Source organism: Grampus griseus (assembly GCF_964374135.1).
Source record: "Grampus griseus genome assembly, chromosome: 6".
Classification (NCBI taxonomy): domain Eukaryota; kingdom Metazoa; phylum Chordata; class Mammalia; order Artiodactyla; family Delphinidae; genus Grampus; species Grampus griseus.
The window spans coordinates 41,749,143-41,763,977 of NC_139000.1; the positions used below are offsets into that span (position 1 = coordinate 41,749,143).

General features: G+C 35.9%; 1 protein-coding gene across 2 annotated transcripts in view; it reads right to left on the minus strand.

Annotated features, from left to right (window-relative positions):
* CEP78 (centrosomal protein 78) overlaps positions 1–14,835 on the minus strand; it is a gene marked incomplete at both ends in the record, with an annotated part of 31,878 nt that overhangs the window by 7,613 nt on the left and 9,430 nt on the right. For both annotated transcript variants that reach the window (XM_082656461.1, XM_082656460.1), the window contains 5 exons: positions 6,312–6,440; positions 7,819–7,864; positions 9,268–9,403; positions 12,919–13,030; positions 13,317–13,381. In XM_082656461.1, coding sequence (XP_082512587.1) covers positions 6,312–6,440; positions 7,819–7,864; positions 9,268–9,403; positions 12,919–13,030; positions 13,317–13,381 — 488 coding nt within the window. The remainder of the gene's footprint in view (positions 1–6,311; positions 6,441–7,818; positions 7,865–9,267; positions 9,404–12,918; positions 13,031–13,316; positions 13,382–14,835) is intronic.

Here is a 14,835-nt window from a genome sequence, read left to right on the forward strand (position 1 = left end):
AAGTAAAATTGCTTGATATTGTATTACTTAAGTAAGACTAATGATAAGGCTTTGGAATAATTTTCCTTCCTGTCATCTGCTCTCCTTCCTCCCTTCTGTACACTGGCTAGGGTGATTTTTCTGGGACAAAGCTCTCATCATATTGTATATTAAATTTTATGTTCAACTTTTTTCCATTTAACATTGAAATAAATCATTTCTCATATAATCAGGGGATTCACAACCTTGATTTTTTTTGTGGGCTACAAAATATTCCACTGAGTGGGTTTACTGGTTAACCATTTTACACATTTAAATTCTTTCCAACTTTTCAATATTATAAGACAAAATAACCGTTTTTATGCATGAAGGCTTTTTCCATATTGAGAATGACGTTCTTGCAATAAATCCATAAAAATGAGTTTGAGATCAAAGCAAATGAACATTTTTAAGGCTCTGAGGTACCTATCTCCAAACTTCTTTCCAAAAGATTTCTAAGATTTTATACTGCCATCAGTGATGTATCACTTGGTATATAACTTCTACTATAACTGTTGGCTTACCTCCTCACTTAGAGTGCAAGTTATTTGAAGAAAGGAGTGTATTTTATTAAGTGTTTATCCCCAGCACCTGTGCCTAGCACAAAGTAGACGGTCAATAAATAATTGCTTAATAAGGAAAATCCCTGCCAATACAAGATGTATGTGTATGAAAGATAGACTGTATGTTTTTTTCTAACTGGATAGATGAAAACTTGTCATCTTCTTTAATGTACAATTTTTTTGCTTATAATTAGTAATTAAATTCTTTTAGATTATATTTAAAAAATTCAGATTCTCTGAGGCAAATGGGCCTGGCCCTACCCATTAGCTATATAACCTTGGACAAGTTCTGTAACTCTAGGTCTCAACTTCCTCATCTATAAAATGGAGATAAGCTCCCATATCACAGAGCTCTCGTGAGGATTACATGAATTAAAACACATATAAAATTAGAAGAGTGCTTGCTACATAGAATATGTTCAATTAATGCTGAATGAATGAACATGCGAACGCAAACAGTAGTGAAGGGCTTAAAATGAAATGGTCTCATCCCACTCCCACATCCAGCACTCAAGAAGCGACCGATTCTTTAAACAGGTTTTTAACTGTAAAATACGATATGTGTACTGAGAAGCGCACAGAAAAAAACTGCCAATGTGACAAATAAAAAGAGAATCCTTACATAACCACTACTCAAATCTGAAAGTATTGATACTTGTCAGCATCTCAAAAACCCCCCATATCCTTTTCTCATCACAAGCTCCTTCCCTCTTCCCAGTTAAACACCATCCTCATTTCGTGACAATCATTTCCCTTAACCTGCATGCATCCCTAACAAAATAGTTTAGTTTGTCAACATCTAACTTTATGTAGAGGATCATAGTATATGAAGTCTTTTCTATCTTATTTCTTTCACTCAACATTGGTTTACAAAATTCATCCACATTGCTGCCTGTAGCTCTAGTTCATTCAGTTTTATTGCTTGATAGTTTTCTCACTGTACGAATACACATAATTTATTTAATTTTTTTTTTTTTTTGCCGTATGCAGGCCTCTCACTGTTGTGGCCTCTCCTGTTGCGGAGCACAGGCTCCAGACGCGCAGGCTCAGCAGCCATGGCTCACGGGCCCAGCCGCTCCGCGGCATGTGGGATCTTCCCAGACCGGGGCACGAACCCGTGTCCCCTGCATCGGCAGGCGGACCCTCAACCACTGCGCCACCAGGGAAGCTCTTATTTAATTTTTGACTCTTAATGGACATTTGTATTTTTTTCAGTTTGTGCTAATGCAAATAATGCACATGAATCCTGCTGTACCGGTTATCCTGGTGCATTTATACAGGGCGGGGGTGAGGGCTGCTGGGTCACGGGGTATTTATACACCTTCAGGTGATGGAGAGTGCTAAATGCTTTCCAAAGTAGTTGTGTTGATTTATACTCCAGTATAAGCAGGGTAGAAGATTCCCATAGTACTCCAGGTTTACAATACCTGATACTACCACACTTTATTTATGTATTTGTCAATCTGATTGGCATGTAGTTTCACTGGTTTTGACTCACTTTTCTCTTATTACTTAATGAAGTCGTATGCTTTTCCGTGTTTACTGGCTGTTTGGATTTCCTTTTTTTATGAGGTTTAAGTCAACTATTGTTATTTTTAAATTTTTAAATTATTATTTATTTATTTTTGGTTGTGTTGGGTCTTCATTGCTGCCTGCAGGCTTTCTCTAGTTGCGGCGAGCAGGGGCTACTCTTCCTTGCGGTGTGTGGGCTTCTCATTGCGGTGGCTTCTCTTGTTGTGGAGCACACGCTCTAGGCGCGCGGGCTTCAGTAGGTGTGGCTCGCAGGCTCCGTAGTTGTGGCGCACGGGCTTCGTTGCTCTGCGGCATGTGGGATCTTCCCGGACCAGGGCTCAAACCCATGTCCCCTGCATTGGCAGGTGGATTCTTAACTACTGCGCCACCAGGGAAGCCCAACTATCGTTATTTTGAATTCTTCTCCATTTCCAAGTAATACTCTTACATAACTATTTTCTCACTAAATTTGAGGCATTATCTGTTAAGTTTCTAATTTACTAAGTAAGGGTTTAGTTCCTTTACACTGTTTCCTATGTCCACACTGCTCAGTAAAGTTATGTCATCATTAGTTATTCCACTGTTCATGATCTCTTTGACTTGTAGTGATATACTTAAAAACCTACATTGTTGATCAACTATAAACTCTCTCAACGTCATGCTTTGTAAAATGAGGACATTCATACCATCTTCCCTTTTTTCTACCTCCTGTCTATCTTCCAAACCTAGCTTTTACTTCTCAAAGTTGAAATTTATATTCTGTTCTATGTGCAGTTAAGTCTTCCGTTATTTGAGAGTCAGTACGGAGTAATGTTTAAGAGAACAGGCAGAGCGCCTAAACTCAAAGCCTCAATTCAGCCCTAAATTAGGTACAGTCTGGGCAAGTTCCTTCCCTGTCTTAGCTTCCTTTTCTGAAAAGTGGGAATGATATTAGCACCAACCTCATAAGGCTATTCAGAGGATTAAATGAGTTAATATATGCAAAAACACTTAGAGCATAATATATACTAAGTACATACTAGTACACAATACATTTCAGTACATACCAAGTTAATACTAATACATACTAAGTATAGTTTAGGTTAGTTATTTGTTATTACATGCAAGTTGACAATAAAAGCTGCAAACCAAGATAGTATTTCCATTATTACAATTAAATTAATATTGCCCACTGCAGATGTACTGTGTCTCTGTGTATAGACTATACCTCCTTTTATACTGTTTCAGTGTCACTGCCCTTGTGTAGGGTGACCACATACCCCAAGCTGCCTTGGGCTGTTCCAGTTTATACCTGTTGTCCTGATGTTACAGCATTAGAGCGCCTCCTTACACTATTGAAGTGTTCTGGTTTGGACCACAAATTAGATAGGTGGTCATTACCCCTGTGTGTCACTGAAAAGGGGGACATCTATAGTGTCAAGTCTAAGTGGATTCTTCTCTTGCTCACCAATGGTAGGTTAAAAATCAACCATAGTTTAGTTTGCTTCATGTTTATGTCAGTATAGCCTTTCCTCCTCTGGAGTTCAAGTTCCTTCTCCCCTTCCTCTCCCTCCTCCCTTCCAACAGTGCCTAATACCTAGTAAGTACAATATGTCTCAAGGTGTTTCTAAGCTCTTAATCACACAATCTCAATAGAAGCCTCTCAAATCTAAACTAGCTGCTCTCTGCACTGAATCCCCTATTACCTTCCTTCTTGGTTTATTCCCTCATTTTGCTGGATTATTTCTATAAATAGCTTAAGGTGTAGCACAGGAGGTAAATTTTTCAAATTACGTACAAAATATCTTATTCAGCCTCCACTTATGACTGATAGTTTGGCTAGATACAAAACCTTAGGGTGAAAATTATGTGCCTGAAAAACTTTGGAGGTATCTTTGGTGCTGATGACAACTATGATAAAGTCAGATTTTAACCTATTTTTTTAGGTGACCAGTATTTTTCTCTCTGGAATGGATGTATCCTCTCAGTAGTTTATTCTATTTTATTTTTTCAGTATTTTAAAATTTCACAATGAAGGGTGTCTAGGTATGAGTCTATTTTTGTTCATCTTGCAGCTATTTTCAATCTGAGGCCTGATGTCTACTTTCAGCTGTGGGGAATTTTCTTGCCCTTTGACAGCTTCCCTCCATTTTTTTTGTGGGTCTAAAGTTTCTAAGAGTAACATGTTGGATCTCCTAGATGCAGCCTCTCTAACATATTTCTATCACATTTTCCATTATGTCTTACTTTTTTATATACTGAGAAATTTTTTAAATTCCTACTGAATTTATTTCAGCAACCATATTTTCATTTCCAAGAGACCTCTTTTGCTTTCTGACCATTCTCTTTTTAATTAACCCCCTAGTCTTATTTTATAGTTGCTAGCTCTTTTTAAACCTCTCTCAGAATACTAATTAGGGGCTTTTCTTAAATTATTTTGTTCCCTAAATTGTCCCTGGTCCTACTAGGATATGCTTTCACTCTTTTTCCCCCTCTCTCATGTTGTAAGCTTTACTCAACTATCAGGCAAATGATATTTATTTTCTATTTAAGAATGAGCGCAGAAAGCTCCCTGAAGTCAACGACTGATTGGCTTCTTATGCAGGAAGAACCTGGGAGTAACTGTAATAGCATCCCCCCGAAACACTCCTTTCTAGGGTGTAAAAACTCACACTAGCTGCCTTAGTTCTCCCCAGTTTCACTGTTTTCAAAATGAAATCATCTCATTTCAGGAGCGTGAGGGCGGGGCTGGGAGTCCACTCCTCCAAACACAACCCTTCAATGAGCTCCCCTATTTGAGTCACGCTTTTACCTAACTCCACCCTCTCTCCTACACGCATCTGAGCACGGAGCTGCTTCTGCAGGTGGGGTCAGATTCCTCCTCAGTTGAAGGTGGTCCGTGTGCATATTCTAGGTGATGGTTTTCCTCTGTTCTACTGCTTCAGTTTCACACTCTTCCACTTGTCTTCCGTCTTTCAAAACTATGTTGAAATCTCTTGATTGTTGTGGGCTTATATACTTAAACACTTTGATACCATCATTTTAGTGTATTGTCAAAACAGACAAGAGCTGAAAGGGTTCTCAGTGCATATTCTGAATCTGCTATTCTGTGGTCCCAGTGTTTAAACTTCTTGGTCTTCCCCAGCGTCTATAATTGCTTTTAGAAATACAATCTCCTTGTCTACTCGTGAAGGAAATGAACACAACACATCTAAAATGACAAGGAACGCGGGTTAGATGCTCTAGGGTCTTGTCGTACTCTGCAACTTACTAATAAACCACTTACGTGCTACAAATTGTAGGTGCTCATTTATAAAACAAAAGGGGGTAACTCTAAATGAACTATAGATTACTCCTACTCTAACATTTCATAATTTTCTAAGTTCTTTTCTTAAAATTTCTCTATATTATCATTAATTTTAATTAAAAAAATAAAAATCTAACTTTCTCTTTTGAAAATCAAATAGTAATTTCCATAGTCCTACAATAATAGGATAATTAGTTCTGAAACCTGTCAAGTTTCATGTTTCATATGAAAAGAAAATCGTATTAAGTAATTTTTTAAAATTAAACATGGACTTTGTAGCACAAAGACAAGGTCCCCCCAAATGGTGTTCCCTTATTTACTAGAAATTTTCAGCTCTGCATTAAAGTTGAAATAAAATAAATGTATTATTTTTGACGTTCAAAAATTTGTTATGAAAATCAATTTTTCTTTTCTGTCCATACAAACAAAAGTATGGAATGACATTAGATATCAGGTTTATTAGGTAACATAATGTAGCTTCTTGATATTTTTTATTTTAGGAAAGGAGAATATCAACCTTAAAACTTTTTTCAACTTTACTTTTATTTAAAATGAGATCGTATTTTCCTCTTATAAAAAGAGAGTTCAACTAGAACTGCCAATTTTCTCATCTGTAAAACAAGAGCACTGAATCAGCTGACTATATTCAGAACTTAATTTCTTTATCGTATGATCACTAAGGTTCTCCCTAAACCTAATATCCTAAGGTTCTAAGGAAAGAAAAATATATTACTAATGACATGTTTTGATTTTTATTTCTTAGAGTTCAAATGTCCACCATTCACCTTGGTCTAAGCTTAAGGAACCATTCAAGGGGATACAATGCAGATGGGAGGGGAAAACAGAACCCTCACACAAGCTATGCAGTGTTGCAATAAGGCTTCCACTTGAAAAATAATCTTCTCTATAGCTTTAAAGTGATAACTTTGTACCTGCAATGCTTCTTGTTTCAAATTGATTTTCTCTGGCTCTTCCTGAATACTTTCTGAGGAATCATCGACCTCTTCGATTTCTGAGGAGGAAGGACTCTCTACTGTCACAGTCACAGGAAATTCTGACTGCTTGAAGAAAGAAGACAAGATTGTATAAAAGATAACACAAGCAGATACCAAATATTAGAGAACATTTAACAAAAGTGATCTGAGGTATCATTATTTATAAATGTCTCTCACTGCTCCTTAGTCTAAAACAGGCAATGACTAAGTAAAATTACAGGAACTTATTTTTGCTATGTTACTGTACAGACCTCTGTTGTACATGGTTAGGATTAGTAATGGGAATTGCCCATATTATTTTATTAAGTTTCTTTCGCAGAAGCCAAGTGAAGAGCCAAGGTAAACATTTTTCTCAGATCAACTTTATACTGCAAATGAAAAATTTATTCTTTACCATCAGACAAAAACAGTCTGGAAGAAAATGTAGTTTTTCGGAGGAGAATTCATCAGTAAGGGAACTGATAAAGAATCAGAAGAATAATCAGAAAGTCAACATATCTAAGCTGTGAATAATAAACATTAGAATTTTAAAAAATAAATCACGTACACATACACAACTAAAACTGACCCATCAAAAATTTCATCTTCTCATCACCCTTAAGCCCAAACTAGTGTAATAGTAATACAATTCTCCTGTCAAGCTTCACTGCCACTGCAATGTTGTTCAATATGACATTTCCAAACATTTAAAACCTGACCTGGTCACAACCCCATAAAAGTCTACAGATCATAAAGAAGTGTACTGGGATTATATAACTACGCAGAAGACAAGTCACTAGGACATCATTTTGACAACAAGCAGCAAACCCTGCAGCATAGGAAAATCCCAAAGGTAGAACGAGGCACACACCCCTCCCTCTGGGCATGCAAGGGCAGGACTGACACCCAAGGTGCTCTTCTCTCAGTCTCAGCAGTGTTGCCTTTCACAGAGCAACTATGCAGTCTCCCAAGACCACTGGGAAGGAGAATCTGATACTGACAGTATTAGCTTGCCATGAGGCCAAAAGAGAGGGAATGTGTGTGGCCTTGGTGAGAGAGCAGAGGTTTGGTATATGTTGCTTTATATTGGCTTTAAGATCAGGAATTTGTACATATAGCCCACAAACAACATTTCTTGAAAACATATGAACATTCTTGAGTATGACAGCTCCATGTGAGGGGTCAGAAATGGCAGTCAAGTTCGTTTCACTGGGTAACAGCTGATTTGTGGACCGGAGAACAGGCTTCCTTGTTTACAGACATAACCGCAAGGCTGCCAGTTGTGTGCCAAATCCACACAACTACACAGTTGCATTGGGAGAGCGACCAGACAAGTTTTAAATCGATTTATTTCAGAGAGGGAAATGCTTCTTGTAAGGCTCTGTCAGTTTAAAAAGCAAAAAGAATGACCATCCCCCTTTCCCAGTTCAACCCCCTATATATTATAAATATGATAGCTACATACCTGCAACCGATTACATACATCACGAGCTTTGATGCATGGAAAACCCCTAAAAAGATATCAACAAAATGAAGTTATATCTTGATGTAAATAATCACCAGTTAAACCCAGTTAATACAACTATTTAGTATTATGTACAGTATCCATACAGAATTGTGTATGAAAATAAGCTCAAAAGAAGGACCTGGAGGGCTCTGCTATGGAGAAAACTGAGCAGAATTCAGCCGACTGGCTTGGTAATAACTCTCTGAACTGCTGAGAGGCCCCTTCAGTTCCTATGTTCAGGATGGTTGAGATTTCAGGCTCACTTCTTTAACTGGTGATATTAATCATTCTCTAATTTACCACTCCATGTGACAAGGATGGACCTGACATGAAGTGTCTCAGAAAGAAGATAGGAAACCACAGGGTTGTTAAACTCAAGGGCAAAGACTGGGGATTCAACACTATAGTTTATGCAACAGCAATTCACATTACCATTTGCAAAAAAGTAGTCGGTTGTCCAATGGGGATTATAAACATCCATTTAACATGAGCAACTGAACAGATATTTTACACAGTAACTACTTCAAGTACTATTTAAAATCAATTCTCTTTGTTTTCTTAAGCAATTGTTAACCTCTAATTTCGTGAATACTACCAGGTAAGTCACTTGAAAATAATCTATTTCACTTAACAAGCCTGAAGCTATAGTTCAACAATTTTATTTACAGTTCTATGACAAAAATTACTATGAACAGTTATCCCCTGGATAAGTAATCAGCTAAAGCTAGTTTGACTCACTAAAGCTGATTTACTGAGTTAAGCCAGTTGGTTTAGAATAGATCTACTCCATATTTCTTTCTTTCTTTTTTTTTTTTTTTTTGCGGTACGCGGGCCTCTCACTGCTGTGGCCTCTCCCGTCGCGGAGCACAGGCTCCGGACGTGCAGGCTCAGTGGCCATGGCTCATGGGCCCAGCCGCTCCGCGGCATGTGGGATCTTCCCGGACCGGGGCACGAACCCGTGTCCCCTGCATCGGCAGGCGGACTCCCAACCACTGCGCCACCAGGGAAGCCCTCTACTCCATATTTCTCATCCATTCTGCATTAAACTATTTCCCATGCCTAAAATGTTTTTTTTCCCATTCGTACATATCCAAATTCCTACTTCTGTGCTGTAGGGCTTGGCTCAACTACACCTGCCTTTAGTGAAACTTTTCTCACCTGCACAATTGGAGATAATTTTAGTCTCCTCGTGATGCCCACGGGTTACCTCTGTTGTGACACTTGAGAAACAAGCTGAAACTCCCAATTATTTTTTGTTTTTCTTCCTTAGAGGGCTCATTAGGCCGAAGCCATGTGTGAGTTATCTTTTTTGCTCTATAGAAAGCACCAGAGACTGCCCACATAATAGAAGTTCCAAAACAAAGAATTCTGAATGACTGAAAAAGACAGGGAATGCAAGCACGTTACCTGTTCCTTTTTGCACGTTCTGCAGTACGCCATGGCAGGAAACCAGACACACCAGGTGGTAGAGGTTCAGGAGCATAACATTCTTTACCAGCAGAGTGTTTCCTTCCATTACTTACAGGTTTCTTTGTGGCCAAGCCTATGTTTGACAAAGCATGATAAGAAGGAATCAAGATGCACCAAAGGTCTACAGAGCAACTGTCACACGTGTACACTTTGAAAGGAATCAAACAGGCACTTGACAATGGTGCCAAGGCCATTAAAAAGAGGATCTTTTTGTAAAAAGGTTTTACATAAGCCAGCATTTTTAAAAAATATAAGTTCTCTACAGTAACAAGTTATTTTAACTAAAACAAAAGTACTGAGATGTGCAGAAATGCAAAAATAAATTTTTAAAAAATCCCAAAGAATGATACACTTTATGTATCATGCAGAAACACTCAAGTTTATTGACTCTTAGAACACCTTTGGCATTTCTGAATCTCCAGGATAGAGAAACACAGATACACACCCATGACTTCTGACAAACAGAATCTTTAGAATTAGACCAAAATTTCAATTTAAGATGAATTTTTCTATGTAAAAACAATAAAAGTTATAAGACTACAAGTGGTAGGTGAGTCAACGTTACCCTCCTATAAGCCTGTCAACATTCACTGCTCATTTGATTTCATATAGAAAACACACAAAAAACAAATGAAACCCACTGGATAAAAGAGTGAAATGTGGAGACATCCTATATTTCAGTAGTAGAGAGTCAAGTATCTTTATATGAAATATTTGGTAGCAAAAACCAGACTTACGTGTTAATATTTTATTTAGAACAAGCCATATATTAAAATTCACATTTAAATATTTAATTTGTATTTACTGAAAACAAACATCATAGGTTAAAATGGTTATATTTATCCTTCAAATCTACTATATTTTATGTTATTTTATTTATTTATTTTAATAGATCTTTATCGGAGTATAACTGCTTCACAATTCTGTGTTAGTTTCTGTTGCACAACAAAGTGAATCAGCCATATGCATACACATGTCCCCATATCCCCTCCCTCTTGAGCCTCCCTCCCACCCTCCCTATCCCACCCCTCTAGGTCATTGCAAAGCACCGAGCTGATCTCCCTGTGCTATGCTGCTGTTTTCTACTATATTTTAGCAGCATTAGGAAGGAGTGCAAAATAGAGTGCATGTGGTAATATAGGACAAATATTTCATAGAGTGTAGCTTATTGATAATCACCACATGATCCTGTGTGACTTACATGTCTCTTAAAAATATATAGGAGCTCAGTTCATTTTGTGCTATTCTATTTTGTCTAACTTAATTACCCTCAAAAAAAATGTTTATATGCATGTGGTTTGTATGTGTATACCCTTCCTTTACTTTCAGAAACTAATGAAAATACATTTGTAATAAAATTTTTTAAAATTACACTTTTCTTGTTAGGAGCTAAAAAAAATTTCTAATAAAAGTTCCCATCTTTTTTTAGGCATACATAATTACAATATAAATGTGACACAATTCACACCATTATTTCACCCCTATACTCACCGGGATCTAACTATATACCCAGTCATTGATTTGGCTTACCTCTATGTCTCCAAATAACTGAGGCAAATACAAAAAAAAGCCCAAGAAATAAAATTACTCTTAAAATAGCTCAATGAGCTCGTATACTTCAGTTACATTTCCACTTTGTTTAATCATGCTAAATAAAAAAAAATTTAATTGTTTTATTCTCATTCCATGATGCCCTATTATATACCACCAGGTACTAATATTATAGAATTCCTAATATGTTTTACATATACATGTTTTATTTATATATATTTTTATTTCTAATATTATAGCAAAAGTCAACTTAGCTGTTTTAAGAATGCTTTACATATGATATAAATTTTTAATAATAATATGTAATTAGTGATATCACAAATCTTCTTTGTATGTACTATTTGATTATTAAAATATCACTGTCTTGAAATAAGTGGCAGACAAATCATAAGCTTTTTTTTGATTTAATAAACACTCTTAACAACTTCTATTTAATACACTATTGTCCAAGCAAGTTGATTAATGGAGAATCAAAAACATACACCTTTAAGTAGAAAAAAAAAAGGCTGTACTTATGAAGATGTTTACAATAGTTTATTTTAGGTTATTTCCAATTTTTCACCAATTTAAAAAATTGACCAACTCAATGAAAACTTGTGAATACAACGTTAAAAAGTATAACTATGAATCATAAAATTTAAATTTAATATGAAAAGATAAGAATGGCAAATTATATTTAAGCTATGTGGAATTATGTTTATAGACAACAGGAAGAGAAAATAAAAATGTAAATATTGCTTGATAGGATAATGAGACTAGAGGTGGTCTTTTAAATTTTTCATTCTTATGCTAATACAATACCTTTATAAAACCTAAAAATCTTCAAACAACATGTTTTTTAAAAACTGTGGTAAAATACACAAAACAGAAAATTTATCATTTTAACCATTTTAAAGTGGACAGTTCAGTGATATTAAGTCAACAAATTTTTAAAACTTTCAGATGGCACCTAAATAAAAGATGTGTTGTCCATTGGTGATTTTTAATGTATCTGGTATATAACTAAAGTCACCACAAAACTTTTTTTGGGAAATTGGCAGATCATAAACATAAAAAATTTATTTTGCTTTATATTAAACCTTATTGTTTTACTGTTTCAAAATTCAAATTTACTCACAAGAAAGAGTCAGTTTCATATTAGATTTGGTTTCACAAATGCTGCTCCTGCTATTCATTCTTATCAACAACAAAAAAAGACTATTTGTGACTAAAGATAATATGTTCCAGAAAATAAAAAGTTAAGGTCTCTTAGAAACAATACAAACGTTATCAGTAGAAGTGAATTACACCACATTTATATATTCAGGAGAAATGTGAAACTTATTCCATTGATTGTTAAAGGTTTTAAAAGCTTTTTATTACATTTGGTAACAAAATTATAGGCTTAGTTGTAAAATCTATCATTTTAGATTTTATGGGCTAACTATCTATGGGTTAACTATCATTTGGAAAATTAAATACACATTACAGTAAGCATTTAGAAAATGTTTTTCTAAAATGTTCCATCTAGGTCAATAAACTTGTCTGTAGAAGTCTTTTATAAGGATAATACATATTTCAAGTTTTTGTTATCATTGAGAGAAACGAGATATTACCTGAATCAAAAATTTAGGTAAGAATTTCTAAGAAAGAAGAAGGGAACAATGGGAAGGTTGGAACTGGGAAGAAATTTTGTTTCTTATAGCGCAAAAGGTAATTCTGCATTAAAAAAAAAAATCATCCCTCAAAAGCACCACTACTAAAATTATCATCAAAGTGCACCCCAAATTTCAATTGCAAAGTATTAGAAGTAATCATCAACCAGGAAATATTTTCAAAATAATGAACTTTTTATGAAATCCAAACAATAATGTTGGTTAATATTAATATCTCTTTAAATTCATTTATTATATCTACATTCTATAAATTCTCATAAGTATCAAAATAATTATAGTCCTCCTAATATGCATGTGATTAATATTGGCTGTTTTAATTTTAGCACACTGGAAAACATAAGGGGTATAAATTCTAGTAGCATTAAAAACAAGAAAAAGTTACCAATTCTAATAGTAGCTTTTCCTTTTCGACCACTTCCCAAAATTATAGTTCTCTTTTTCTGTCTAGCAGCTTTGGATGGTTCCTTCACAGATGGAGAAGTTATCCACTGGTACTGAGAAATAATAAATATGCCATTTAAGTTCCAGGTAATTTATGAGGGTTTGATCTTAACTGGAAATTAAGATATTTTAAGTTAATAAAAGGTTTTCAATCTGCATTTCTCAGAACCTAAATTAAAGAATCACACAACATTTTCAAAGACAGAAAAGCCATTTGATTTGACTAAAAACTTAGTTTTAACATGGCAGAAAGTACCTTGATAATTTCCTTTTAAGGAAGAAAGAAAAACAAACCATTAAAGAGAAATTATTCCGAGAGAACTAAAACACATTATATACCTCTGACTTGGCACTCCTTCCATTCTGGAGAACTTTTTTGATAACTGATTTCATCACAGAATGATCTAAAGTAAAATAAATTGAAATTAGAATAATTATTTCCCAATGAGTAGCTATTTCCATTTAAAACCAAAAGCCAACTAATTATTGCGCTTCCCATAAATTTAAATATGAAATCTACATTACGTAATCATACACTTATTTCCCCCTTTGTGTATTCTAATTTCTTCCTCAAAAACCTAAGATGCCATCTTGCAGACTGCCCCCAATGGCTACTATTTTGGCAGCAGCAAAGGACAACTTTAAACATTTTGCATCTAAAGCGGCTTTGGATACCTTTGGATAGAAAGTACAGTCTGAGCATTGTCCAGACACTTAGATACCTAAAGGGCATCTAAGATGTCAAACCAAAGTCCTGATATTCCCTCAAAAGCCGCTCCTCCCATCAGCTCCCTTCTTCTATGTGATACCACCCAGTTGCACACATAATCATCAATGACTTGTCTCCTTGTTACTATTCCCTTCATACCCCACATCTAATCTATCTGCAAGTCTTGTTAGCTACACCCTCAAAACACAACCTGAATTCAACCACTTTTCACTTGCTCCAAACTTCCAGCCTAAGCTAAGCCATAAACATCTCTTATTTGGACCACTGTGATAGTCTCCTAACTGGTCTCCCTGTTTCTCTTCTTTATCCCCCCAAGTCTATTCTCTATACCAGGTCATCTTATTGAGATACTATTTGGATCATGCCTTTTTCCAGTTCAAAACCGTCTACTCATTTAGAATAATCCACATCTTTACTCTGGCCTTGAAGACTTTACAAGAGCAGACCCCTGGCTAGCTCCTTGACCTCATGTCATGCCACACTCTTCTTCACTCAGTACTCTGGCCATGTTGGCCTCCTTGCTTTTCCTTAAATACTCCACCCACCTACATGCCTGCATACGCATTGCCTCCTTGTCCTGGAATGTGCTTACCGCCTATCTTCCATGGCTTGCTCCTCTCTTCATTCAGGTCTCCGTTCAAATGCCACTTCTCCAGTGAAGCTGTCCCCTAACAAACCTATCCAATGGAGTCCTACCTCCCCCCCGCCACTCTCCTTACATTAAGATATTTCTGCACTTCCTTCTATCTAAAATTATATTACTTATCTGTTTACTCATTTCTATCTGAACTCCTTCACTAGAATGTAAGCGCCATGAGGGCACGGCTTTTGTCTGTCTGGTTCACTGCTTTTTCCCTAGTGCCTAAACCCGTACCTGGCACACAGAAGGTATTAAAAATATTGTTAAACTGACAAATGAATAAAGTACTCCTTGCAAGAATTCAGAGGTTGCACAAGAAGGAAATAATGCTCTTGGTGGAAGCAGGCTTAGTATCTAGGTTCACCTCTATTCAGAGTAGAGATAAGAAAAATTTACAAGTATAACTCACTTTAATTGGTAAATTATCTGCTAAAAATGTACAGGAAGTGCAACATTAGAAAAGTACAGTTGACGCTTGAACAACATGG